General features: G+C 42.0%; 1 protein-coding gene across 2 annotated transcripts; it reads left to right on the forward strand.

Annotated features, from left to right (window-relative positions):
• Positions 1-25,883, forward strand: RB195_010513 (uncharacterized protein; the record flags this gene model as incomplete). 2 transcript variants are annotated; one of them, XM_064191560.1, is made up of 20 exons in its annotated part: positions 1-126; positions 2,961-3,101; positions 3,163-3,261; positions 7,401-7,546; positions 11,273-11,396; positions 11,448-11,512; positions 12,201-12,284; positions 12,363-12,445; positions 13,319-13,433; positions 19,611-19,776; positions 20,061-20,198; positions 20,298-20,434; positions 20,505-20,571; positions 20,627-20,744; positions 20,822-20,898; positions 24,218-24,337; positions 24,387-24,473; positions 24,526-24,618; positions 25,493-25,677; positions 25,739-25,883. In XM_064191560.1, the coding sequence occupies 20 exons, from the start codon at positions 1-3 to the stop codon at positions 25,881-25,883; spliced, it is 2,316 nt and encodes a 771-aa protein (XP_064049142.1). The 2 variants fall into 2 exon arrangements, with proteins under 2 accessions (XP_064049142.1, XP_064049143.1); XM_064191559.1 differs by lacking the exon at positions 1-126 and adding an exon at positions 2,120-2,167.
• Positions 25,884-26,167: the final 284 nt, after the last annotated feature.

The raw sequence follows: 26,167 nt of genomic DNA on the forward strand, positions 1-26,167 counted from the left end.
ATGTTAACGTACTATGATCCGCAAGCGTATGCGCAGGCAGGTGATGACGCAGCACCACGAGCTGAGCAGCGCAGATCAGCTCTCACCCAAGTCGAAATGCGGACGGGACAGGGGATTGTCCAAAGTGTGTGTGTGTGTGTGTGTGTGTGTGTGTGTGTGTGTGTGTGTGTGTGTGTGTGTGTGTGTGTGTGTGTGTGTGTGTGTGTGTGTGTGTGTGTGTGTGTGTGTGTGTGTGTGTGTGTGTGTGTTTTGTTTGTGTGTGTGTGTGTGTGTGTGTGTGTGTGTGTGTGTGTGTGTGTGTGTGTGTGTGTGTGTGTGTGTGTGTGTGTGTGTGTGTGTGTGTGTGTGTGTGTGTGTGTGTGTGTGTGTGTGTGTGTGTGTGTGTGTGTGTGTGTGTGTGTGTGTGTGTCCAGCGGCGTTTGTTATCTATTCTCGCGCCGAAAAGCAATAAAACGGGATGGGACGGGTCCCATGGCGGCACTCTGGTGCAGTAGTGTCGCGCAATAGCTTCGTGTAGATGTCGAAAAAGATAAACCGCAACCGTTTCGTATCCATGGCCACTGCACTATGTTGCGTTGCACCCTTATGACACCTCCCCGTTTCTATTTCCTTGCACCTTTGCCTTATATTGGTAACATGCTTTCTTCAGAATATGGAACCATATATGCTAAAGGCTGCTGAAATTGTAGCGAACAGTTAACACTATCCGACGTAGCACGTTATCGGTTTATCGGTTTGATGATGTTGTCCACTACTATGTCGTCATTTTATGTTAAACATTATTCTGATGTTCTGTTTTGTGATAGCTGTTGGGGAAAACGAGGAAAACCCATACTTCAAGTAATACTTTCAAATTATACCTATACCAGTCTGAATGTCCGGCTAAAGCCGGACTTCAGACTTTCTGTGGCGTTCGCCTCGCTCCTCTTCACTGATCAACGAAAATCTATATTAGTGCCCTTTTCTGTGAAATTAGACTTGTATATCTTTAACAATCTTTTCTCATCTTTTTTTAAATTATAAATAAAGGCAAAAGATTTCATGGCTTTCGTTTTAACCGCATAAGTTCTACATTTCGAAAACATTCAAACTTCAGCTTCAAACACTCCGTCCATACCAATATAATGTACACACAATTTGAAAGTATTACTCGAAACTAGGGTTTTCCTCCTTTTTCCCTTCAAAAGCTATCAATGAATGATGTTTTAGCAAAATCACGTGAAAGACTTTATCCTACTGATAATGATAACGTTCTACGTCAGATCATGTAAACTCTTCGCTACTATTAAGCAGCCGTTTGCATGCTTGTTTCCACTTTCTGAAGAAGACATTCTACCAATTTGAGGCGAACGAAGAAGGAAATAGACACTCGAAGGAGTCATAAAGGTGAAATGCGCACAGTGGCCTCGGCTATGAAACATCCCATTTACCTTTTGCGACATGCGCACGAAGTTATTGCTCACCATTTCGATGCCGCGGGACCCGCCGCACCCCATATTATAGCTATCTGGCGCCGGCGCACCAGTCTGATGCCGGTGGACCCGTCGCACCCTCTTCTATAGGTATCTGGCGCCGGCGCACCAATCCAACGCCGGTGGACCCGTCGCACCCTCTTTTTCGAATTTCGTGACACACACACACACACACACACACACACACACACACACACACACACACACACACACACACACACACACACACACACACACACACACACACACACAAACAAACACACACACACACACACGGACTATGCTCGTTATTATATACCAGCTGCAAGTAAGCAGATTTTCAAATATTGTCTCTCATTATATAATATTTCCCAAATCAATCCAATCGGTTGAGGCACACCATGTTAGTGGTTTTTGGGCGCTGAGACACGCTAATTTTCACTATAAGCAACTTTGGATATTTGTAGTGTTTTATCGTTAAATGATGATATCATGGTCATGATTATATTGGTGTCGAAGGAGTATTTGAAGCTGAAGTTTGAATGTTCTCCACATGTAGAACTGGCGCGTGCAGAAAGAAAACTTTCAGATCTTTCGCCTTTATTCATGATAAAAAAAAGAGGAAGAGAACGTTGTAAGAAATACAAGTCTAATTTCACAAAAAAAAAATGCCACTACTATTGACTTTCAGGTTTTACCCGGACGACTTCAGACCGGTATGTAATAATGCGCTTTGTCTGTATGTGTGTTTTTTTCTGTGCGTTACGAAATTTCAAAAAAGGAGGGCGTCGAATTGCCAGTGACCGTTATGTTGGGATAGGATGGGTTGCAGGGTGTCGAATCAGTGTACTTGTGCAAGAAAACTATAAAATGCTGCGGGATAAGCTCCATCGCGCCGAATTGCGGCCAGGAAATGGCAAAATGGTTTAGACGGGTCCCACAGTGCCGCTGTGCACCATTTTACCAGTGCATTAGTGTGGTAGAGGCGTCTGTGATGGAAGCAGGCAGTGTACCTACATATTTTTAAGTTAGTAGCCATGCAATAGTACCACACAGTTACCTATTCTTCTTTCCCCGGCTAATTCGAAAACGTTGAATCGCAGTCATGCAGTGCAGACGTCACCGATTGCATGCTTGTCCGTAGAGAAATCTCAACACATGAAGCAACCTGATGAAGTGAAGATGTGCCAAACTTTGTAAGTTATGTGACTGCAAGAGGGAGTACTTTTTGTGTGAACCCATCGATCGACTCACATGTCGATCATGTTTATTTTGACCTATTTTTGCCCTATGCGAAACTTAACTATGATTTTTGTCGCATTCTTTGACACTGTTTATGATTATCGTTCTGGACCAATTATCTAATCGATGATGAACGGTGTTCTATTAGCGTATTATAACTTATACGCACTATAGCTTCCGTTCAGTTTTTTTTTTTTCTGCAGCCATGTCATGAATCTTAAGAACTCTATATGGATTTTCCATATCTATATCTGTACAAGATTGCAGGAGATCGAAGAACGCATTTCGAAAGTGAATCCGTCAGCTTGTGTGAACGCGCTACAAGTCATCTCTGAACTTCATTGCAATTTGCCAAGTCTATTCAGTCTCCGTCTCAAGAAACTCATTGCCGAGTTTGTCGTGCCCGGAGTGAGAGTTCATTTTTGAATGTTCAACTGTTCGACTCATTACGGTAAACAGTATTTTTCAGCTCATTCTCAGCTATGAAACAGATCCCGAGGATGCTGACTCATTTGATCCGTTAACGCCACTGGAAGAGCAACCTATCCCAAAGTATTGTCTTTCGAAAGTAAGTACTTCACATAATGTTCTATAGCAGAAGGCATTGTACCGATCAAATAATCATGCTATATGATAACGCGATTAAAGGCATCACCCCACGAATCTGAGTTGGTACGGATTTCAGGTGGAGTATTCGCATACGGGATTGTAGATTATGGAGAAGGGTGATTCCGTCCATTTCTTCCTAATTGCCGTAAAAAACGACACGGAAGATAAGGCTTCGAGTGTTTCAGCGCGCTATTTTCTATGAGTTCGACTGGAGCCGCCGCATCTTCCGGGCCGTTATTCACGGCAATTAGGAAGAAATGGACGGAATCACTCCCTCTCCATAATTTACGATCCCGTATACGACTATTCCGCCTGAAATTCGTATCACCTCAGATTCGTGGGGTGATGCCTTTAATCCGTAGTATTTGTGTGTAGGTGTATTTGTGTGTGTGTCACGAAAATACTCCACAGTAAAACAAAACTCTGCACCAGTGAAGATCAAACCAACGCCACTTGCCCGGCAGCCGCGCGTTCTAACCCGCTTAACTACTGTCAATAGGTAGATGTGTGAAAAACGTGATAGGACAGGCTATTTTTAGCCATGTATTGAGAAAGAAAACTAAGAAATTATGCGTTATGATCATCTCCACTCAGTATCTTTTATAACGACTTTTCTCCAAGTTTTACTGATAAAACATATTTAAGAATAACAGTTACGTCCCTAAATTTTGTTGTACAGAAACGTCAAGATCTTCGAGAGGTTAACTCAAACACGACGGAAAAAATAATTGAATATGAAAATTCGTTATACATCTAATCCTTGCATCAGAATAAAACTTTACCTTCTCTCTTTTTTGGACGTGTCGACTTTGTCAGTATTCATACAAAGAGTCTTTCCTATCGTTGGTGATTTCTTCTATGTGAATTGTGCCTGTAACTTCGGTCCGTCTGTGTTTGTATTCTTTTTTGTTAGAAATTGCAAAGTTCCCAGTGCTCTCGTTCGTTTTTTCATGTTGTCGTGAAAGAAAAACTCGTAGCCTAACTTTCGTTTCTACTTCATCTTTTTTTGTGGTGTTCAGGGTGAGATCTTGCACATGTTTTATCTGAAAAAAACTGAGGTCAGGGGAGGACGATTCTCACGACGTTAGATAGGCGGGTTGACGTCAGAAGGCTGTCAACCGAGTTTCACAATGCTGAAGTGTTGCACCAGCACCAAAAGGCAGAAAGATGTGGTGCAACGAGTTCCACAACCCCAGACTGTGCGCTCACGCTGAAACTTACTAAGATTGGTAGAACGAGTCCCTCAACAGATATATGCGCCTATGCTGAAACGCAGAAAGATTAAGGGAGACGGATTTTACACCATATTTCCGCTTTCTGAGTCCGAGATTGGAGTACCTGCGCCAGAAAAGAGATTGGGTAGCACGTACTCTCAAGGGCACCAGACAGGCATGTTGGCGCCAGGAGGTAGTGGAACATATCACGCGGCGTCATGTAGATGCCGCTACCAGGAAGTGAAGAGGGGAGGGTTAGACGGGTGCCACGACGTCAGTGTGCGTCAATGCCAGGAAGCAGTAAAATGCTGTGAGACAGCTTGACGAATCACCGAAATGTACTCACTCGTATGTCCACTTCTCTATGGGTTACACTCATCATGCTTGCCAGGTGATGTCTTCCGAAAATATGTATATGCACGTGTGCAGATGTCAGCTCTAGGAGCTAGCTGTTTACGTGTTCTGACGTAAGATCTTACCATTGAAGTGAATATGAAGATGACTTTCACATTATTTAGCAGTATCACATCATTCCATGTTAACTTTCGAGGACGACGATGAGAGAAGCTTAAATGTTATACCGGTATAGAATGAAGGAATATCATGCTATAAAATAACCGTTTTGGTGTGTCAGATGTGTATATGTGTGTGTAGTAAAAAATCAGAGAGCAAAGAGTCGGATCCGGCGGTATCAAACTGATCTATTAGCGCCAGAAAGCGATAGAATTCATTGCGCATTTATTAATATACCAGTACCGAGCAATAATTCCAAGTAGATTGCATCTCTACTTCCCTGCCTCAGGTTGGTAGCATCCTTTCTTCAAAAACTAGGAGCATACATACCAACAAGCGCTTGAATGCTAGCTAAACGGAATTAAGTTTGAATATTCTGCAATCTCATTAGGATCTATTAAAACCATTTTATTTTTCATCAAACCCTGAATTTCAAAAATAGGCAAAAATTCTGTTTAGCTTTAGAAAAAGCGTTGCTAAGAGAAGAAAAGTTCAATTTTATAGCAAAAATTTACAGAAAGTGCACTAATTTTAATTTTAACTGATTAGCACGGCGATAGCCGACTCTCAGACTGGGCTATCGCTTAGTTCGCCTTCACTGATCAGTTAAAATTAAAATTGGATAGCCGGCGATAGCCAGACTCTTAGACTGGGCTACCGTATAGCAACAGACTGGTCATATTATACAGCAACATTTCTTGTCTACGTTGGTTTGTGTTGTTCTTTCAAAATTTTTGATTTCTGATGAATCATACTGTCGGTATTTACAAATGAAGTGGAATGGTTTCCTATCGCTCACTGATTCTGACGACGCTTTAAGACTTGACCGAATTTCGACCAGGTGGTTATCTAGGAAGGTATTGTGTGCCTGCAACAATTGCATAATTCCGCAATTTGCTCTTCTAATGAATGTAGTTGTCATGAGTTGTGGGTTCATCGTGGTTTTCGAGACGTCTAAACGCGAAGCAAATCGTGTGAATGTTGCGGAATTCAAAAAACAACGCCAAGAAATGGCGGAAGATGAAATACGCAGTATGTGAATATGTGAAATATGGCAAGTACTTTGATGAAAGAAAATAGAGGTGGAGGTGCTTTGATTGTTAACAGGAAAACGAATCAACAGCGGTAAAATACCATATGTGTCCGATTTGGTTGAATCGGTAGAACCTGAAAATGCCAAGTTGTCAAGTCTTGAAGTGTTCTCATCGTCCAAAAATACTGAGGGTACCCATAAACAATCAATTTTTATTAGTGTGGAACGTTCGCCTTAGTCTATTTCAGAGCGTGACGTATGCGCGTCATTTTGATATCAACACATGATGCAGCAGCAATGATAACAATGAATCACGAATGGTGACAAATGTTGAGTGGTTCCGCGACGACTCCTTGTGCCCTTTGTCTGCATCATAAGTTGCTATAAAATTGACTACGGTGTCGATTGTTCCGCTATAATACTCGATTGCAAAGATCCTAGAGAGATTCTTGACCTCTCAGCGACTACTGTCTGCATCACACTATTATGACATTGGTTACGTTATCCATCTCGAACAACGTACAGTTGCAATTAACTCAGAGCCTACTCAAATACCTGATTACATCTACAAGCGGATCCCCCATTCAGTGCAAATGTTTGCAATCAGACTCGTATGTGTGTCCCATCCTAATCTATAATGCACTATATGAGCACCTTATGTAGAGGCAATTTTAGTTTTCATGCTTCGCGTATGACCACGAAAGTTTAGAAGATAGATAACTTATTTAACTTGATGAAGCTCGGCAAACTGCGAACATTTCGCACCTCGTGTTTGATATCGACAGTGAGCACGTAAATAATAGTTGCAGTTCCATCATATGACATTGAATGGATCGTCTAGCTAAATCCCGTCTAGCTAAATACGTTTCGCATATAACATTTTCAAAGTGTCGTAAGGATGAACAACAATGCGCTGAGCTGGATGACAAGGTGGGGATAGCGATAATACAGTTACAGATAATACAATTCAGTCCAGAATCGTTTCATGGGTGTGTGAGCGCGTGTCTAGCCTACAATGACGTGAGGAGCTAGCCGATATATAAAGTCAGTGTTTCATGTTCTCAGACAAATCTGATACCAATTTATCGACCTCAGAGAGATGAAACGCTCGGTTAGAACTAGGGCCATCATTCATGTTGGTTCTTTCCTCATGTGCGGAGGATCATGAGGAAAGAAGAATTAGACAATGATCCATTTGTGTTACTTGTCTGTGGTGTCAGCTCTTTGTTTTAAATTCCATCTATGGAAACATGCAATGTATTCAAACTAAAAAGCAATTTGCTCCTGTATAGTGCTGTCTTCAATGAGCTCCCTTATTCTTCTGGTTTTACATTACAGGTATTTGGAATGAAACTATTAGCTCGTTATTTGTTTACATGTGGTGGCGATACAGAAGACGATTCACTGGCAAGGAAAACGCTTAGAATGTTCATAGCCTTCATTCGAGCAGTTGGAGATTTGCACGACTCGGACAAAAACATCAGGTTTTTTCCTCTTTTCAGCTCTTGTTTCGGTGGTGTTACCTTTGCCTTATATTTCTTCAGTGTCGCAAACTTTTATATACTACCTGTGTGAACGTCCGGCTAAAGCCGGACTTCAGACTTTCTATGCCGCCTTCACTGAAACGTCTCACTTACGTTCTGCGTCATGCACGCGAAGTTATTCCGCGATACTTAAGCACCACGGCACCCAAATTCCGCGCCTGTCACTGTTTTTCGATGCCGGTGCATCAATCCGACGCCTTTGGACCCGTTACTCTCCATTTTTGAAATGACATATATATATATATATATATATATATATATATATATATATATATATATATATATATATATATATATATATATATATATATATATAACAGTCTAAACGTCCGGCTGACGCCAAACATCAGACTTTTTGTGGTGCTCCCTTCGCTCGCATTTTCTGTAGAACTAAATTTGTATTTTTTCTAACTCTATTTCGTTTTTTTTAAAGTGATTTAGTTTAAGACTGGTAAAATGAAGAAGTGAAATGATCATTTTATAGTTATCTTGCTTAATCCGTCAGTATTACATTTGGGAAGTGCTAACAACTGCTAGCTATTTAAGCATTTAACTAGCTTCTAGCTATTTAACTATTTAAGCAGCCCTCATGCGCCGTTGCATGCGTGCCTCCAATTCCTGAAAGAAGGGGGTGAGCAACTTGATGAAGGAAACGTGCAGCCGAATGTGGGAGAGTATACAGAGGAGAAACGCAACACATACTGTTTTCACAGCCATGAAACGTCTCACTTCACAAACTCACTTGGTCTTATTGCTTAGTACTGCACTACGGGTACGAAACCGACGCTGTAGGACCGGTCCCACCCTCCCAATGCACCAGCTATGTTATTCTGGTTCCGGAAAATGAACATGATAAACTACCAGACCTGAATTCGTCTTAGAAAGCAGCGCTCCGGAACACTCGAAGTTCCTTTGGAGCGCGCCACCATAGTGCACCCACCGCATCTTGTGGGCCGATTTTTACGGCAATTAGGAAGAAATGAGCGTTATCCCACCCGTTTCTGTAAAAAAATCCATACCATGTTAGATTCGTGAGGCGATGCCTTTAAAGGGGCCGCGTATACTAGTCTGATTGCTACCTGGTGGCCCCGCTTTCGCTAAACGCAATCAACCGTTGGTGTGTACGCATTGGGAGCGTACGAACAATATAAGCTGCTCTGCTTCATGGCGCAAGATTTCCATACATTGCAAAAAGGTGCTATGTTCCAACACATCGCCAAAGCCCATAGACTGAAATGTCAACTGCCTAAATGGAACGTGGAATCTTTTGCAACAACTATTTTTTTCGTCACACTGATCTATCGAATGCTGTCGAGCGAACTCCAACAAATCGGTCTGTCTAAGCTTCTACGATCTCTGTGTGCCATTTGCTATGATGCAAGAAACACACATCTGATACCTGCCTATCATCAGTATCGGAGCTACACCACCTACTGCGGCGATGATGATGAAAAGAAGGTTGGAGTCTGTGCGACAGCTGTGAGAAACGACCGCAACAACCGGCTACAGAAATTTAACTCACCGTCGTCTAGATGCGCCTTTGTACGCCTGCGAGATCGCAGAGGGACGTAAACTCTTGATTGTAAGTGAGCGTGCATCCGCGGAAACCGCTGAGGACACGCGTAAAGACGCGTTCTATGATGAACTCAATGCGATGATGTCTAAAATGTCTAGGCATCAGTTGGAGTGGTCGTTGCCAGAATCAACGCAAGTAGAAGATGAGACTTGAACAACAATCCGATATGCTAAAAGAATGATTATTATTCAGCGGAGCGCACGTCGGATAATTGTGACCGTGTGATTGACTTGTGAACAGACCGATCTTATCATCGCTACAACGTATAGGAGAAATCATCGCCGCCATCTGCATACGTGGCAAAGATCAACCGCTTTGACGTTCAAAGAGCAGCACAAGCGGAAGATGAGAACTTTCAAATTTCAGTTTGGCTACCCCTTATGCGGAACATTCTTCCATAGGGATTTCAAAATTTTAGAGCTGTTTGATGCGTTGTGTTCTACTTTTACCACCGTCTAGTTCTTTTCAGCTTCAAGATAAGGCTCCATAAGGGTAACCGGGGAGTTCCTGCTCAACCGAAAATCGACATAACTGGTCTGAAAGATGAATAATACTCTGCCAACGTATGTCTATTCATGTTGTAGTGTGGACCAAGAAGAAATTGTGTGATGCAGAGTCCTTCACAAAGAGGATCTAAGACGTTGCAAGGGAAACGCTCCCGTTCCAATGCCGCGGAAGAAGTTTTGCTTTTGCATCTGCGAAAACAAATCCGCATATAAATCTGTATGTGCCGCCAGCAACACTGGCGATTTCAGCCAGGAAAAACGTCAGAAGGAAGTTGGGTCTTCAACTGCAAGTCTGGGATTCGTGTGATGACGAAGACCGCCCGTTCAATATGGATCGACGATCCGTGGAGACGCACTAACATAATTCCTCTCCTGCCAAGAAGTTGTTGTCCGTCACGGCTCATATGAACTATCGAAGAATCTCTTTCCAGCATCTTATGTGCAAGGTTTTGGAGCGGATTATCCTGAACCGACCCAAAGCCGCTTTCGATTCTTATCATCGAGACCGTCTTCTCAATGCCCTTCGCACCGATGGAGAAGAGGGAAATTCCGTTCGCTTGCTTGATGACATGAATCAACGAACAACTGCTGCAGTTTGAATGCCAGCTGGATGTACAACACTGTTGGATATGGTAACTGGAGTAAGACAAGGGACATTGGCAAGACCCTTCTGTTCAACTTCGCCATCGACATCACCATGCAAAGAAAAGTCGATCAGTGTCTTGCCGACATTCTCTTAGTGCCATCAGGGCGCCCCATGACAGATCTTGAGCACGCAGACGATGTTCGAAGCTATGGAACATACAGACCATGCGTCGATGAGTTCTGCTACCTGTTACCCGGGCTGTATGCCGAAGAACAAATTCAGCTACGAGAAAATCGCGTCTTTGGTTGTATACTGAAGAGACCAACAGCCCGCCATGTCTAGCAAGCTGGAAACTGGCCGAAAACGAAAGTTCTGTACAGAGATGGTGAAAAAAGACAATTGGCGTGGATAGACAGTTCAGGTGAGACGTACGGTTACGCAGAATATGGTACATCAAGGAATGGATCGGTTCTGTGCAATCTCTTGCTGAATATCGAGAAGGTTCGACAGAGATATGCTTAGGACGACACTCCTCGGCGAAGATGCGGGCAATCACGTCAGCCGATAATATCAGCCCGCCGACTAAGTTGAGTCAAGTAATTCAGTCCTTCAAAGAAGATTTGATGTTGTTGCTATTTCCCGAGAAGAGGAAGCCCATTCAACTGCTGCACGTTATGAGAAGGTATCTGTGTAATGACATGCTCAAGGAATTCGAAGAAGTACCTGAGTGCAGATTAGACGTGTTAGTTGTGTTTGGTATGGAACCACCATCGTAGTGCCAGCCAGTAAAATTGCCGCAAGTGTGCCAAAAATTCAGAGCTTGGAGCATTCTGCCTAGACCAATCTTCTGCAATTGTATATGCACGGTTAACAATTTGTTCTTAATGAGAAACTGAGGAATTATCGTTTTGAAGATCTCGAAGTCCTTTTCTGTGCTGCTCATTACCCCACCCGATGGTAGTTTTGATTCACTAGATTAACTGTATATTCATGTTAAGCGCGGTTGAGAAAGCTTGGCTACGAACTGTTGCTGGAACATCGTTGCTGAAACTATGTTACATTCAAAAGTATTCTCATATGATGGGTGCCGACATGTTCGTGACTCTTGCAAGTCTGATGAAGGTGGTTTCCTTTTTTCTTTTTTCCATTCCGAGTAAGTTGATACTGTTATAGGATGAAGCCGATTGTGTTCGTGGCTACTTCGTTAGACGGCTGAATAAAGGGATCTTGAGAAATAGGTTTGCTTATGACAACATCATATATGTATTGCCTGCGTAAAAACTTGTAGTATCAGTTTGAAACATCAACATCTTCGGTAACGTGCAAGAAAAGCAAACGGTACTGAACCTTCTCCGCAGAGCGCTGCATTATCCCTGGAGTTCCCTTCTTGTTTTTTACAATTCCTTTTTCATAACTAGTCCATGATTAGGACTCACATTTTTTTAGCCAAAAGACTTCGTCTATACGTCTTAGAAGGACGCTAACAAAGCACAATTTACGACGAATGTAGGAAAAATCCTATCTTTACAAACTGTGCTGTTTCAAGAGCTGTCTAGACAGCGCTGGAACTTAAAACAGCGAGTAAATACTTTAGTATTACGATTATTGAAAGATGTCAGTCGTGCACATGTAATGGGTGAGAAATTAAATCTCTGCAAAATGCGATTTACAAGGTACCCTAAGAGTAGAATGAACTGGAGCACTAATAGGAAAAGCTTTTGCTAATAATCCTATTGATCGTGATCCTATTCTCAAACTACCGTACGAGAAAAAGAAAAAAACTATGAAAACAAGAAGGAAAAGCTTTGTTGGGCTTGTCACGCTCCTTATAGGGTGGTTACTTTCACCGTGGACGTGCGTCCTTCCGATACAACACTTTTTACGCCAACTGTATGTTCCCTTTCTCTAATCCTCTACGTTTTTCAGGCTCACGATTGAGTACCTTTCTTTTTTCTCATTAGTTGCTTTAATAAATCCTGGAGGCATCGACGAGGAAAAGGCCGTCAAAATGTATGCTATTCACTCATTCATTGTATAATTACTGTTTTTGCCAAATATACCCAACCGCAATCATCTCAAATTTCTTAGATATCGTGAGCAATGCTGTGGATACCTACTTGCAGCCATTTCTCGCCGAAGAAACTTGATTCAGTCATCGTCATTCTCGTCTAGTTAGCTTTTTTGTATTTGTTTTCTAAATACAGAGTGCGGCAGAGATAACTCCTACATTTCAAGAGATGATTGAAAAAAATAGTATGATGGCGGCTGATACACGTTTGGAACCATATTTCGAAGTTCTCCATCTTTCTCACTGGCATATCAGTCGAAGTTCTTCTAAGGTCTTCTTAAATGGACTCCATTTAAGAAGCGACTGAGTTAGCCGTAGGTGCGAGAACGATCTTTGAAAACTTCGGTCTTGAGGTGATGCCCTACAGAAAAAAGTCCCTAGGACTTAAATCAAGCGGCCACGGACCTGATTCACGTAAGGACATCACTCGACTCGGACACAATTCATGCATATGATACAATTCGCGGATGGCATGTTGTCACCTACACAATCACCTATACAGTCCAGAGGACTTCTGGTTTCAGCAGGATGGACGGTAGCTCCATTCTGTTGGGGTTAAATATGCTCTAATTTGTGTTCTTCTTCATAGTTTTCAGTTTTCAGGTTCAGAAAATCGTCTAACATCATGACTATTCATCGAATTAGCTGTTATACCACTTTATTTTTAAAAAGAAAAGTAAGACCCAATAAGGCCTACAGACGAACCAGCACACTTTACGGTTCTTTTGGGCTGTGAACAGGTTGTACATGATGTTCTCGAACGTTTTTAGCAACCCACTAGCGAACCTTTTGTTTCTTAATTTTCTGCTAGTGACATCTGAAAACTTTATTATATACCCTACTTAAAGCAACAGACCGCACCACTGTACTTGTTTTGGGGGCTCCACAGTGATTTTTAAAAATGTAAGACTTATTTCTGTACCCTGTATTTCCGCTATGTATGTTGTCTTCCGTAGAGCCAAGTGTTAATTTTCAGTGTATCTGCCATATCACCAACCAGAATACGCCATTGCTTATGCTGTCTGGCTTCTCTCACACCAAGAAATGCTATCAACTCATTCCGATGTCGCAAACATTGCAATCCTTCAGGAGTACGGTATTTTACATAGATGCATGTAGGTGGCGTCGAACATGCCGTGTTGTCGTGGCGCGTTGCATCCTTGGTATAGGCGGACACTGGTTGCCCTCTTCGGTCAATATGGATATTGATCAATACTACATTTACAAGCTCCCATGACGTTTTTCCTTTTTTTTTTGAGACTTCTAGGATTTTAAATTGTAGGAATGAACATCTACCCCATTTTTTTCGAGTATTTGTGTGTGAGAAAGGAGCGGGTGTGGCCTAGCGGTTAGAGGTTCCGCTTCCTGCACGATCGATCGGAGTTTCGAATCCGCCCTAGTGCTCACCAAACCTTTCATCCCTCCGAGGTCGATAAATTGGTACCAGACTTGTCTGGGAGGATAAAAACACTGACCTGACACATCGGCTAACCACCGCAAGTTATTGTATAGGCCAGTTACACGTTCGTAAACCTCAAACGATTCTAATTGAAGTGAACGTGGCGGCGCATCCCATACGATTGATTAACGCCAGAAACTTTATCCTTTAAACTTTTCTTCATTTGTACGTGAGTAACCTTCGACTTAATGTTGGTCTGTGTGAGGATGTACACGTGTTCATGAAAAACGACTTCAACTTGAAATTGTACGCTTGTGTACGTCCGCCTGGGAATTGATCAACGCCTTTCACTTTATCCTTTAACATTCTTCGAAGTCGCAATCGCACAAAATCCTTTTTCGTTAGTTGGGTAGTTTAAAAAAAATAGAAGGGTGTCTTCCAAAAAATTTCAAAAGACACTCTTTTATCGAACAATCACCAATATACGATTATGTATATATTGATCATACACTAGGTTGCCTACTTATTTTTTAGACTTGGAAAAATTGACGTTGAAAAGCTAGGACACGCCTTTTTCTTGAGGAGTCAAGTAGAGGCTGAGTGGACATAGAACCTTTCTGGCCAAAAGTATATAAGAGACTTTCGTTCGTTGACGCCGTTGACCTCCTCCACGACAGCGTGCAGCCGAATGTCGCTTTCGCCGCGAAATTGAGCGGCACTTAGAAACGGCATCCATCCACATTATCCCGCAGACCTCCCCACATTAGACTATCACTTGTTCCGAGCCCTTAAGCACTTTCTGGAGCAGAAGCTGTCAAATTCTCTCTCACCGACCTCAAGTATGCTGTTGAGTTGTTCTTTGAGCTCCTCAGAGAATTCCAGCCCTCCGATAAAGAAGGAACATTATGGTTGACACTCAAGGTAAGTACATCGACGAATGGTCATCAATATATATATATATATACATATATATATATATATATATATATATATATATATATATGTGCATACACATATATGTATATATACATATATACATGTACATATATATATATATATATATATATATATATATATATATATATATATATATATATATCGGGGGCAGCCCCAATTGGCGCCATAGTTACGACCTCACACCATAGGGGATGCTTCTGACAACATACTCCCGCACTTTCATTCATTGTCACCAAGGTATTAGTTGCAACTCATTGGAAATGAATGAATGTATTATGTTACTGATATATTATGCAGTGGTGCGAAAATAGCGCATTTTTCGTTGCCTTATCTTAACGACACACGATGCACGACTAGGATACAGCTTTTCACCGCCCTCTCACCATACCCATTGGAAAGGGGGTACGACAAGGCGATACTATATCGCCGAAGCTGTTCACGGCTGCATTGCAGTGGATAATGAAATCACTATCCTGGGAAGAAAGGGGCGTACGTGTTGATGGAAGATTTCTCTCGAACCTTCGTTTCGCGGACGACATCGTTCTCCTTTCAAGCAGTAATCTGTTCGACTGAAGCTTGAAGCAGAAACGATGCTCAACGAATTGAACGAAGCAGGGAAGAGAATAGGACTACGAATAAACAGAAAGAAGACACAGTTCATGAAGAACGCCCACTGCGAGGACGGAGGAGTACAACTTGAAGGCCACCAAATCGTGGAAACTCCGTCATACGTATACCTCGGACGTTCTATGAACATGGAAAACGACTTGAAGGAAGAAATGAATAGAAGAATGAGAGCAGCATGGGCAGCATTCGCAGCCGTCAGGGAAGCTACGGACCAACTGACGGACCGAGATCTTCGTGCCCATTTGTTCGACTCGACAGTCCTTCCAGCGCTCTGTTACGCAGCGGAGACGTGGGCAGACACCGCGGCCACGTCTAGAAAGGTACTTGCTACCCACAGAGCCCTTGAGAGATGTCTCCTGAAGTTTAACCGGCGCACACAACACCTTGCCGGTCTTCGTAGCTCCGACTTAAGAGGAATGTCCCGTCTTTGCGACCCAGCGGAATATGTATCGAAAGCAAAACATAGATGGGCCGGCCACATCATGAGAAGAATCGACGGTAGATGAACTAAAAGAACGCTAGAGTGGATCTCAAGGGACGCTAGACGCCCCCGAGGGAGACTGCCAATGAGATGGGGTGACGTGTTCGCTGCACGGATGGACCAGCTGAGAGCTCAGCTGGATACGGTTTAAGGACCTCGTCAACGTCACTCACGAAACTTGAGAACATCTTGAATGACAATGGCGAGGGAACGAAACGAGTGGAAGAGATGCTGGATCCCGCACGTCCAGTGAAGACGGGTCATCTAAGTATCTAAGTATCTTAACGACAAATTTCTTCCGGATACAGTCATCTTTAATACTAAAAGCCGTATAGCGTTTTGTAACGCATTTCGTTTTGGTTATTAATGCTGAAGTAATTTTAAGGAATCAGTATTTATTCAGTACCGAGACTTAAAAGATAATATGTCTCGGTACTCGAACCCAAGGTACGACTTTGGTTCAAAAGGTTTCATTGTGGCGGCATGACCCTCGAAGGTAAGGAAGGTTGCTCCGCCCTTCTGAAGTTGACGACCATCTGGTGAAAGCAATCATCGAAGATAATCCGCAGCAAGACAAAAGACAACAAAACAACAAGAGAGGTTGCCCAAGAACCAGCCGTTGCCCATTCAAGAGTCGCCAGAAAAAATTGGAAAGATAAGAAAAGTTGAACAGTTGGGTGCCGCATGAACTGAGCAAGTCCCAAAAAAGTCTTTTTGAGATCTGCTCAACGCTTATTTTAAGCAACAAGAACGACCCAATTCTCGATCGTGTTGTTACGTGCAATGAGAAATGGATCATTTACGACAACAGGAAGGACTCAACGGATGAAGCTCCCAAGCACTTTCCTAAGCCAAAAATGCACCCAAAGAAGATCATGGTGACAGTGTAGTGATGTGCAACAAGTGTTATGCACTACAGCTTCATGGAACTTGGCAAGACCATCACCGCATAGAAGTACTGCAGAGAACGGGCCGAAATGCACCGAAAACTTCAACTTCTTCTACCGGCGTTAGTGAACAGAAAGGGGCCGGTTTTTCTACACGACAATGCCCGGCCACACATTTCAAAGCTGACGCTACTGAAGTTTAGGGAATTAGGCTACGAGATTATGCCTCACCAACCATATTCGCAAGACCCTTCGCTAACCAACTATCACTTTTTCAAACATCTTGACAGCTGCCTAAGAGATAAGATCTTCCAAAACCAAGTTGATGCCGAAAACGACTTTCGGAAGTTCGTGGACTCCATGATCTCGGACTTTTATGCAACGGGAATAAGCAAACATGTGTCTCTTTGCCAAGGATTCGTGGACAGTCATTGTTCTTATTTTGATTGATAAAGTTGATTTTGAGTTATAGCGAGTTATAGCGTTTCGAAGAGAATGTTTGAAAACGCGCATTATTTTTGTATTTTTGCATCATTTTATATTATATTATATTATATTATATTATATTATATATATATATATATATATATACCGGCCTGGACGTCCGGCTAAAGCCGGTCTTCAGCTTTTTTTGGTGTTCGCTTCGCTCGCCTTCACCGATCAGTAAGAAATAATAATAGCGGCATTTTTTTTGTAAAATTAGAGTTGTTTTCTTTCTATGAACGCTTTCTTCAACTTCTTGCGCGAAAATTTAAGCATAGATGGTTTATGATTTTATGGTTTTTCCTTAGACGCATCAATTCTTTATTTGGAGAACAACCAACCTTGATTTTACATCTATTTTTCTCTCAAACCTCCACAATTTGGAAACATTATTCAAAGCATGAGTTTCCTTCGTTCTCAACTTTTAACAAAGAACGATGTGCTAACATGAAATGACGTGAATATCACTATCGTAGTGATAAAAATAGCGTTCTTCGTCACATCGCGTAAACTGTTGGTTACTATGTGCTGTATTTAAACAGCCGTTCGCACGTGTGTTTCCTCCTTGTGGAAAGAGGATGATAGCAGCGTTAGGGAGACATGCTGGGAATTAGATATGTGAAGGAACCATAGAAACCCATTCTACTGCATTATGGCTCACGCGCACCAATCCGGCGCAGCGGAACCCGTCTCTCCCCATTCTATAGCTTTCTGGCACCGGCGCACCCGACCCCGTGGGACCCGTCCCGCCCCATTTTACCGCGTTGAGGCTCCAGCGCACCAAACCGACGCTTTGGTATCCGCCTACCTCTCTTTTTGGGATTTCTTGACTGAGACACACACATACACAGATGCACGCACGTGACAGAATAAGCCCGTTATTACACAGCATGATAGTTTGCAAATTTGGAAGTATGCGTTCACATAAAATTTTATTTACCCTCACCAACATATGAGGGGAACTAATTTTCCTTATCAAAGACAACATAGATGATTACATAGCTTTGGACAATGGTGAAAAGGTAGAGTGCTTGCCTATCAGGTGCCTGCCGATGGTTCGACACCTCACCGTTGCAGAGTTTTGCATCATTGTGGAGTATTTTCGTGACACACACACACACACACACACACACACACACACACACACACACACACACACACACACACACACACACACACACACACACACACACACACACACACACACACACACACACACACACACACACACACACACACACACACACACACACACACACACACACACAACACACACACACACAACACACACACACCTCCACAAACACACACACCTCCACAAACACACACACACACCTCCACAAACACACACACCTCCACAAACACACACACACCTCCACAAACACACACACACCTCCACAAACACACACACACACCTCCACAAACACACACACACCTCCACAAACACACACACCTCCACAAACACACACACACCTCCACAAACACACACACACCTCCACAAACACACACACACCTCCACAAACACACACACCTCCACAAACACACACACCTCCACAAACACACACACCTCCACAAACACACACACCTCCACAAACACACACACCTCCACAAACACACACACCTCCACAAACACACAAACACACACACACCTCCACAAACACACACACACCTCCACAAACACACACACACCTCCACAAACACACACACACCTCCACAAACACACACACACCTCCACAAACACACACACACCTCCACAAACACACACACACACACACACACACCTCCACAAACACACACACACCTCCACAAACACACACACACCTCCACAAACACACACACACCTCCACAAACACACACACCTCCACAAACACACACACCTCCACAAACACACACACCTCCACAAACACACACACCTCCACAAACACACACAAACACACACACACACACACACACACGGACGCACGCACGCACACACACACACGGACGCACGCACGCACACGGACGCACGCACGCACACGGACTGAGCGCGCTATTTTATAGCATGATAATGTTTTCCTGTAATTTCCGCGTTTTTCACTGTATAGTAGAATGATCGCTAAACGGAGATGATGGCGTCTTGCCGTTAATAGTGTTTCTAATGTTTCTAAGTTCTCTTCTCAAACCTGGGGAGTGTTATCAGTACATTATCATTCTGGAGGATGGCGCTCATTCACCTATTAGTTAAAAAATGATGTGCATAGATTCGTTTTCTCCACAGCAGTTAATTGGGTGAAGCGTTCGAGAACCCTTAACATGTTCGCAACAGTGCTGTTTTTCTGAGCACCAAGGTAGCGCTCAATCATGCCATACGAAATAAATGTTCGAATTCACGCTACATCGTTGACCGACTGTTACAGAAATTGTTTTCAGTTCTAAAAGTTTCAAATCGTTTTAGGTGTCTGTGGTTCACTATGGAACCTTTCCTAGCGAAAAAGGAAAAGACCGATTTTGAATTTATCTACTGCTTGCTGCAGGATATCAAAGAATCTAATGACGCTTTATTTGAAAAGAGACGCAAGGATGGTGAAATTGGTGAGGCGGAGTTAGTCGGACAAAGCAAGGTGAATTTCCGTAAAATTTCCATCGTAACAGAGTTAGTTTGTACTCTAATGGACTGTTAAGACTCAACATCATTCTGTTCTAAATAGTGAGATCTTGATTGAATATTGAATTGAATAGAAGTAGTGTTGTACCATTTCTCTACCAGGCTTTTGATTTCTGTCCATGTTTTGTATCAGTTTCAATCGCATATTGTGATTTTCCTGATCCATCCTTGCTGTTCATCACCATCCATATATGACAACATCATTTATTCATGTTTCATCCCCTCATATTTTATTTTAAGAAGATGTGGGCGTTAGCTGATCTGGGTATGTTAATGCTTGTGTATCGAGGCAAAATTACTATACGTAATGAGCCACGAAGAACACTGCTTTCCACACGATTCTTCATTCGCGAGAAGAACTCGAAGCACGCCGGAATGGTAAGAATTCAGCGTTGCTGCCATCCTGTACCGATCTTTGTAGTTTGTTTTCCATTTCTTTGTTTGGATTTATTCGTTTTTGCAGCAGTTTTACTCCAGGTTTATGCACCGAACGAATTGATTGAAGACGAAAAGGACCGAAACGGCAAGTTACCTTCTTGTGACCGTAAGCGTTTAAACATTACATGTAACACAACGACAACAAAGAAGACTACCCGAAAAGCAGAAAAAATAGTGTTCGTCTTATGTTCCACTCTTGAATGCTATAATTCTTGAATGCTTATTTGTTAAATGACGATTGTTCAGAAAAATACAGAGAGGACGAGGGAAGTTAGATAAAGATGTTAATTCGTCACCTTCTAATGAGGATCTTGTGAGTGGTCTACCTTACAGAAAGCAGGCTTTCTTGAGATAATCATCTACTACAGAGTCCTGAAAGAAAAAGTAAAGGTCGGAAACCCCTGAAAATAGAGCAAAAAAGCTTAAACACTGAAAGCGAGCAACGCGTCAAACAATCAATTGAATTGCCGATCCGCTCATCACCAGGTACGTTTGAAGTTTCTTTCCAAAATTTCTACTGTTCTCCCTCAGATATCTGTTACTGGATATGCGGTGTTTTGAAGGGTCAAGTGCTAATCACTCATCTATGAAAAGTCGGTCGTCGAATGAAAGTGATCATCTCGACAAGATGAACGATAATGTATGTTGGATTTACTACCTAATGAATTCTGAACGGGCATTCGCTATTCTTATTGCAACAGTTTATGCATATGTTGCGTCATATACGTTAGAAGGAACTTCGCTTTGAATTTCTCGCTGACTTGTAATTCCCTGATCGAAATTATTTACAAAGGTATCTGATACAGAGATAGAATTATAACATTGCTGAAGCTTATTTTCAAGCTGTTTGCAGTGCGTGTGAGCGGTAGAAATAGAAGAAATGAAGGTAGAAATGCGAAAGAGGAAATAGCGCAAATGGTGAAGAATTTCATTAAAAATGAACTAAGAAACAGTGGAGGCCTAGTGAATGGCAAACTGAACCAAAGAGCCGACATTTTTCTTGGTACGGTCAATTTGTGATATCGCTTCTTGTCTTCTTTTTCTTACTTCTTTATTCTATTTCATGAGCTATCATGCGTTGTGTATGAATCAAGTATGTGCACAGAAGGTATGCATAAATTCGGATGATATACATACATATACATCTATGGAACTGTACATGCAGCTTAGCGAAGATGTGGTTCAATCAAATATGTCCACAGATGGACGAGGTTGTATCAGGAATACTTTCTCCTTGCGAAGCGGAACCATAGGGAAATTGAAGCAGATTTGAAAAAAAAGCGAAAACGACAAATGGAAAGCAATGCTTCTCTGCTGGAATTCCTAAATGAGAGAGAGAATGAAGAGAGTTGGAGATTTGTATTTGATGGATATAGTAAATGATGCAGACGATATAGAATAGAGATGAAAAAGAGTTAGAGAACGGTTTGAGGAAACAAGTGCAGAAGAGAATTGTCTAATTTTCTATGATAAGAATGATATCTGAGGAAAGGATCAGTTGTTTTCGCACTGTATATAGTAGGACTGAAATATGCTCGTAATTTTCGCAAATGTGTTAGTAGTAGAACTCAGTCGACTACTCTAGCACGTGTAGCATATGCGAAAAATTCGAATATACATATTTAAGCTTACTACTTTATCAATAACTTTCCGTAACATTTGGCATTCAGAAAATAAGGCAGTTCCGCATTTGCTCCTTCATACCAATCTCCTCTAGTTCTTGCTCATCCACAATTCATATCGTCTGCATTCTTTACTCCATCCATCGAATCCAAATTTTCACTTTCATTCCTCGCTTTTGGATATCCGACAGCATATGCGTAATGATGATCTTGTCGAGCATTCCCTTATTTTATCTTGATGGTTTGAGGGGGAAAGGATCAATTAGTAAAGTCTCACTATCTAATGTGTGGGCATTGTTGGTTGGATCACATCCTCACCAAGTTCCATGTACCGATGCGTTGTATTGTAAAGGCCTTTTTTTTTTATCCCAACTTCTAGTTAGAACACTCAAAAAACGCGTTGGGAGAAGAAATGCAGAAAAGCGACGCGTCAGTGGGGCTGGACTAATAAGCGTCCGCACGCGGGTCCGGCATAGTATCCATTATGCTGCCACTACTAGATGGATGGTTTTATTTTCATGAAAATTTTCACTAGCCTATGTCGTTCGGCTCAATTCTAGAGCCTTTTTTATGACTCAAACCACATTTGGGCAGCTGGCTCCCACTCTTTGCATGCACTTCTAACATAAGCTTCTACACACTTTAATGTCTTTATCAGGACCGACCACGTTTCCTGGTTAGCATTAGAAAAACAAACATCAGCAAAGACGTCGTAATAACCGAGTTAACACAAGTTCAAAGCTCAACAAAAGGACTGCGATTTCCTCAATTTTACGCGTTGTTGATTTTTTGGAAGTTCTTTCCTTCACCCGAACTCGCATGTCTTGCAGGAATAAAATATTCATAAGACAGAACATCAGAGACTTTCTAGGTAAATTTAGACAGCCTAGGTTTTGATTTTAAGAGAGATTTCTTCTTCACGAAAATATTCCATATGTTCGAATGCTCACACGATCCATTTAAACCAAAGCTATTTTTACACTAATGCCGACATGTTTTGCCCGAAGGAGGGTTGAACCCTAAAATAAACAAGTCCTATGTAGCTTATCAAGAAAGTGGCGATGTTAACACTCCCCGCACCCGAAATACAGAGACGACTATACGCGGGAAATGTGGGGTCCTTCAGAAACATTGGAAGTGACTTATGCGACAACCAAATAGGTAGAGTTGAACAATTGTTGTCGCGCGTCTGCATTAGACAAATCTATCACAGGCGAAGATGAACGAACTTTGAGGCAGACATTCTTTTAAATTAGCATTGCCGAATATTTTGAAGCTCCTAAGCTGCAGTGAAATGAACGCGATCAAAATCGGCTGAAGAACTGTTCCATAGGTAGGTCACTGAAACATTTATTCAATCTTGGAAGAATGACTTGTAGAGAAAAGCAAAGACGTAGAAAAAATAACAGATTAGAACCGCTCCACTTCATAATCATTGCTCATGCTACATTGCACCACACTTTTTTTTTGACATGCTTGTGTGAATGATTAGGTAGATACATTCGCAGACCGGAACTTATACGCTCACAGGGATATTCGTATGAAATTTGTGTGAAAGGGTCCCAGATTTCCGGTCGTGAGTTAAAAGCAGCATACCACGAGTCTGGTGTGGTGAGGAAGTCCGCGGGGAAGCTAGAGATGGGGTTGCAGATTGTCCGGTGGTTCAGTTCATCTTTCAATAATCGTCGTGAAAACGGCGGGGGAAGGTGGCGCGTCGCAACTGCAGTCGTCGTAAAAACAGCGCCGTTTTTCCATACGAGGTATGTTAGAACGTGCCTCTTTTATTCCCGTCACTTGAACAGCCTATTCAATAGTTTTACTCGAATAGGCCGGCGAGGAGCCGTAATTAATCTGCGACCGCTCCCACGTGGATGCAGCGCGTGAGGAAAGGTGACGCGTTGCAACTGCAATCGTCGTAAAAACAGCGCCTTCCACGCCGAGAAATTAGAGAACCTACCCAGATCCCGCTACCTACAATCCCAATCTGTAGCTTTTCTCGCGGACTCCCTCACCACGACAGATTCGTGGTCTGCTGCCTTTAAGATTTCTTAATTTGAGGTATTTTGGTTTTTGGAAGAAATAGAAGCTATAGTAGGGCCAAAACGACATGAAGCACGATGCAGTTGCATAAGCGACTTATGCAACTGCACCGTGCTTCATGACGCTCTGACCCTACTATATGTTAGATATTGTTGATGGTATTGTATTTGTGTATCACTCAATTGAAGAACAATCACATTGACACTACTAACCCTGATTAAGTACTTCCGATTTGCTCGTATCAATTCTTTTTCTAATGATTACGTCTTTAAATCGATGATAATGAGGATCTTTTAGATGGCAGTAGAGGGAGAAGCGTCACCTTCAACATCGGAGGAACAACCATATACAAGAAACCTACGCAGTAGAAAGTCCCAGCTGTCATTTCCAAATACCAGACCTGAAATGTCGCAGAAGGTGCGCCAACTTTCCATGTTTCTTCTGCGCAATGTAACCATTTTTACAGAGGTTTTTCAACGTAAATGCTTCTTCAGTAGAAGATTCCAACAACACCGAAGGAGTAACCATTATAACACCACATAATGATGCGAAGGTAGTTTGTTTCGAGATCGGGTATCGACGAATGTTTCTCAGTCATAATTCAGACTACTACATGGCCAACGAAGAGACAGCGACCATCGTTAGGCAATCTCGACGACATGCTTCATTTCTCACCAATAACAAGGAGTGGTGAGAAGGTCCGTGTTTCGAATGTACTATTCTTCAATTCTCACTAATGATATGAGGCCGCTTATCAATAATTGGTATACGATTAGTCAGACAAAGAGACAATATCGATTTTGGTAATATATTAGTAGCAGTCTTTCCTACCGTCTGGAAATTTGTTTTAAGTGTACATTAAAGGTACACTCGCACACCTGCACGATGGAGAACCTTTTTTTTTCGTATAAAAGTGGATGAGTAGGACTGCGCAGTCTTAGCAAAGTTTGTTCCAATTACCTTTATTGTCTGTTTTCAATTTCTTTCCCATTTTTTTTGTGTAATTCTGTATCACCAGCGTTTGGAGCAGTCATAATCGTAGTAAAATCCCAAAATCTGTCCATGAAGAAAGCAGCTATGCACAATTACTAAAAAAAGGGACAGAAATCCAACACCTACGAACCGAGATCTTTGAGCGGATGCCCTGGAATCAGAAGAAACTACTAAACTAGCGAAGCAAGGGTGTTTTATTATTGCGACTATGAAGAAAGTTCATCGTGCAATTACACGAAAAATGGGTCAAGAATTAAATCGCTACAACTTTAAAAGCGTCCTAGGAGCAAAACAGAACATAAAACTAGGAAAGAAATCTGCTAAGATTACATTATCCTATGCATGCACTGTCATACAAAAAAAATAGAAAAACTACAAAAAGAAAGAAAACATAGATGTCCGTGGAACTTTTCGTGTAGTTTGGGAATCAGTGCAAGCGTTCCCTGAGAACTCGCATTACCTCTATGCAATAAGTTTTACTTCGACTGTATTCAGTGAATCGAACTGGGTCAGGTTTTTTCCTGAGCTACTTCCCCACAAATTTACCGAGGTGATTTTAATCATGATTACAAAATTTAGAGCACAAAAAGAATGCCATTTCACGCGGCTCCGTTGTCTACCTCAACACCAATGCCAACAAGCAGTGTAGGGAAGTCGTCAAAAAGAAGAAAGCTAACAATAAGAGAAGCTAAGGCAGTGATGAGTAAGCTAACTGACGAGATTCCTAAAAAGGAGAAGGAAATGAATGATAGCAACACTTTGACGTGAGTTCAAGTTTTGATATTGGCTATTTAACATGTTCTTGCATAAAACATGTTAATTCAGAAAACCAACACGCTCAAAACGTCCAAGTGTGCCTGAATCAGGTTCTTATTCTCCTGTAGGATCTGCTTCAAAAAATAGGACAACTTTGTTGCCTCTGAAGCAATCGCGACGTCCAAAAAGAATAGCACATGCAAAAGCTAAGTGAATACTTCTGTGTATTCGGGACTGGCATGATAAGAAGAATGATTTATATTCCCTTATACTTACTTTCGTGCTTGAGGAATCTCTATATTATCATTTCTGTCTATATATGTGCTAATGAATGAAGTGTTGTCGTAATTGCTTTCACTGAATGACGGAGTTTCCAACGTATACCTCATCCTTTTTCGATCGATTTATTTTCTCGGTTACCCGTTTATTCGCAACTAAAACAAAGTAATTGAAGTGGTCGAACAAATTATCCCTACGGTAGCAACTTGTGATGGGCTT

The sequence above is a fragment of the Necator americanus genome, chromosome III (assembly GCF_031761385.1).
Source record: "Necator americanus strain Aroian chromosome III, whole genome shotgun sequence".
Lineage (NCBI taxonomy): Eukaryota > Metazoa > Nematoda > Chromadorea > Rhabditida > Ancylostomatidae > Necator > Necator americanus.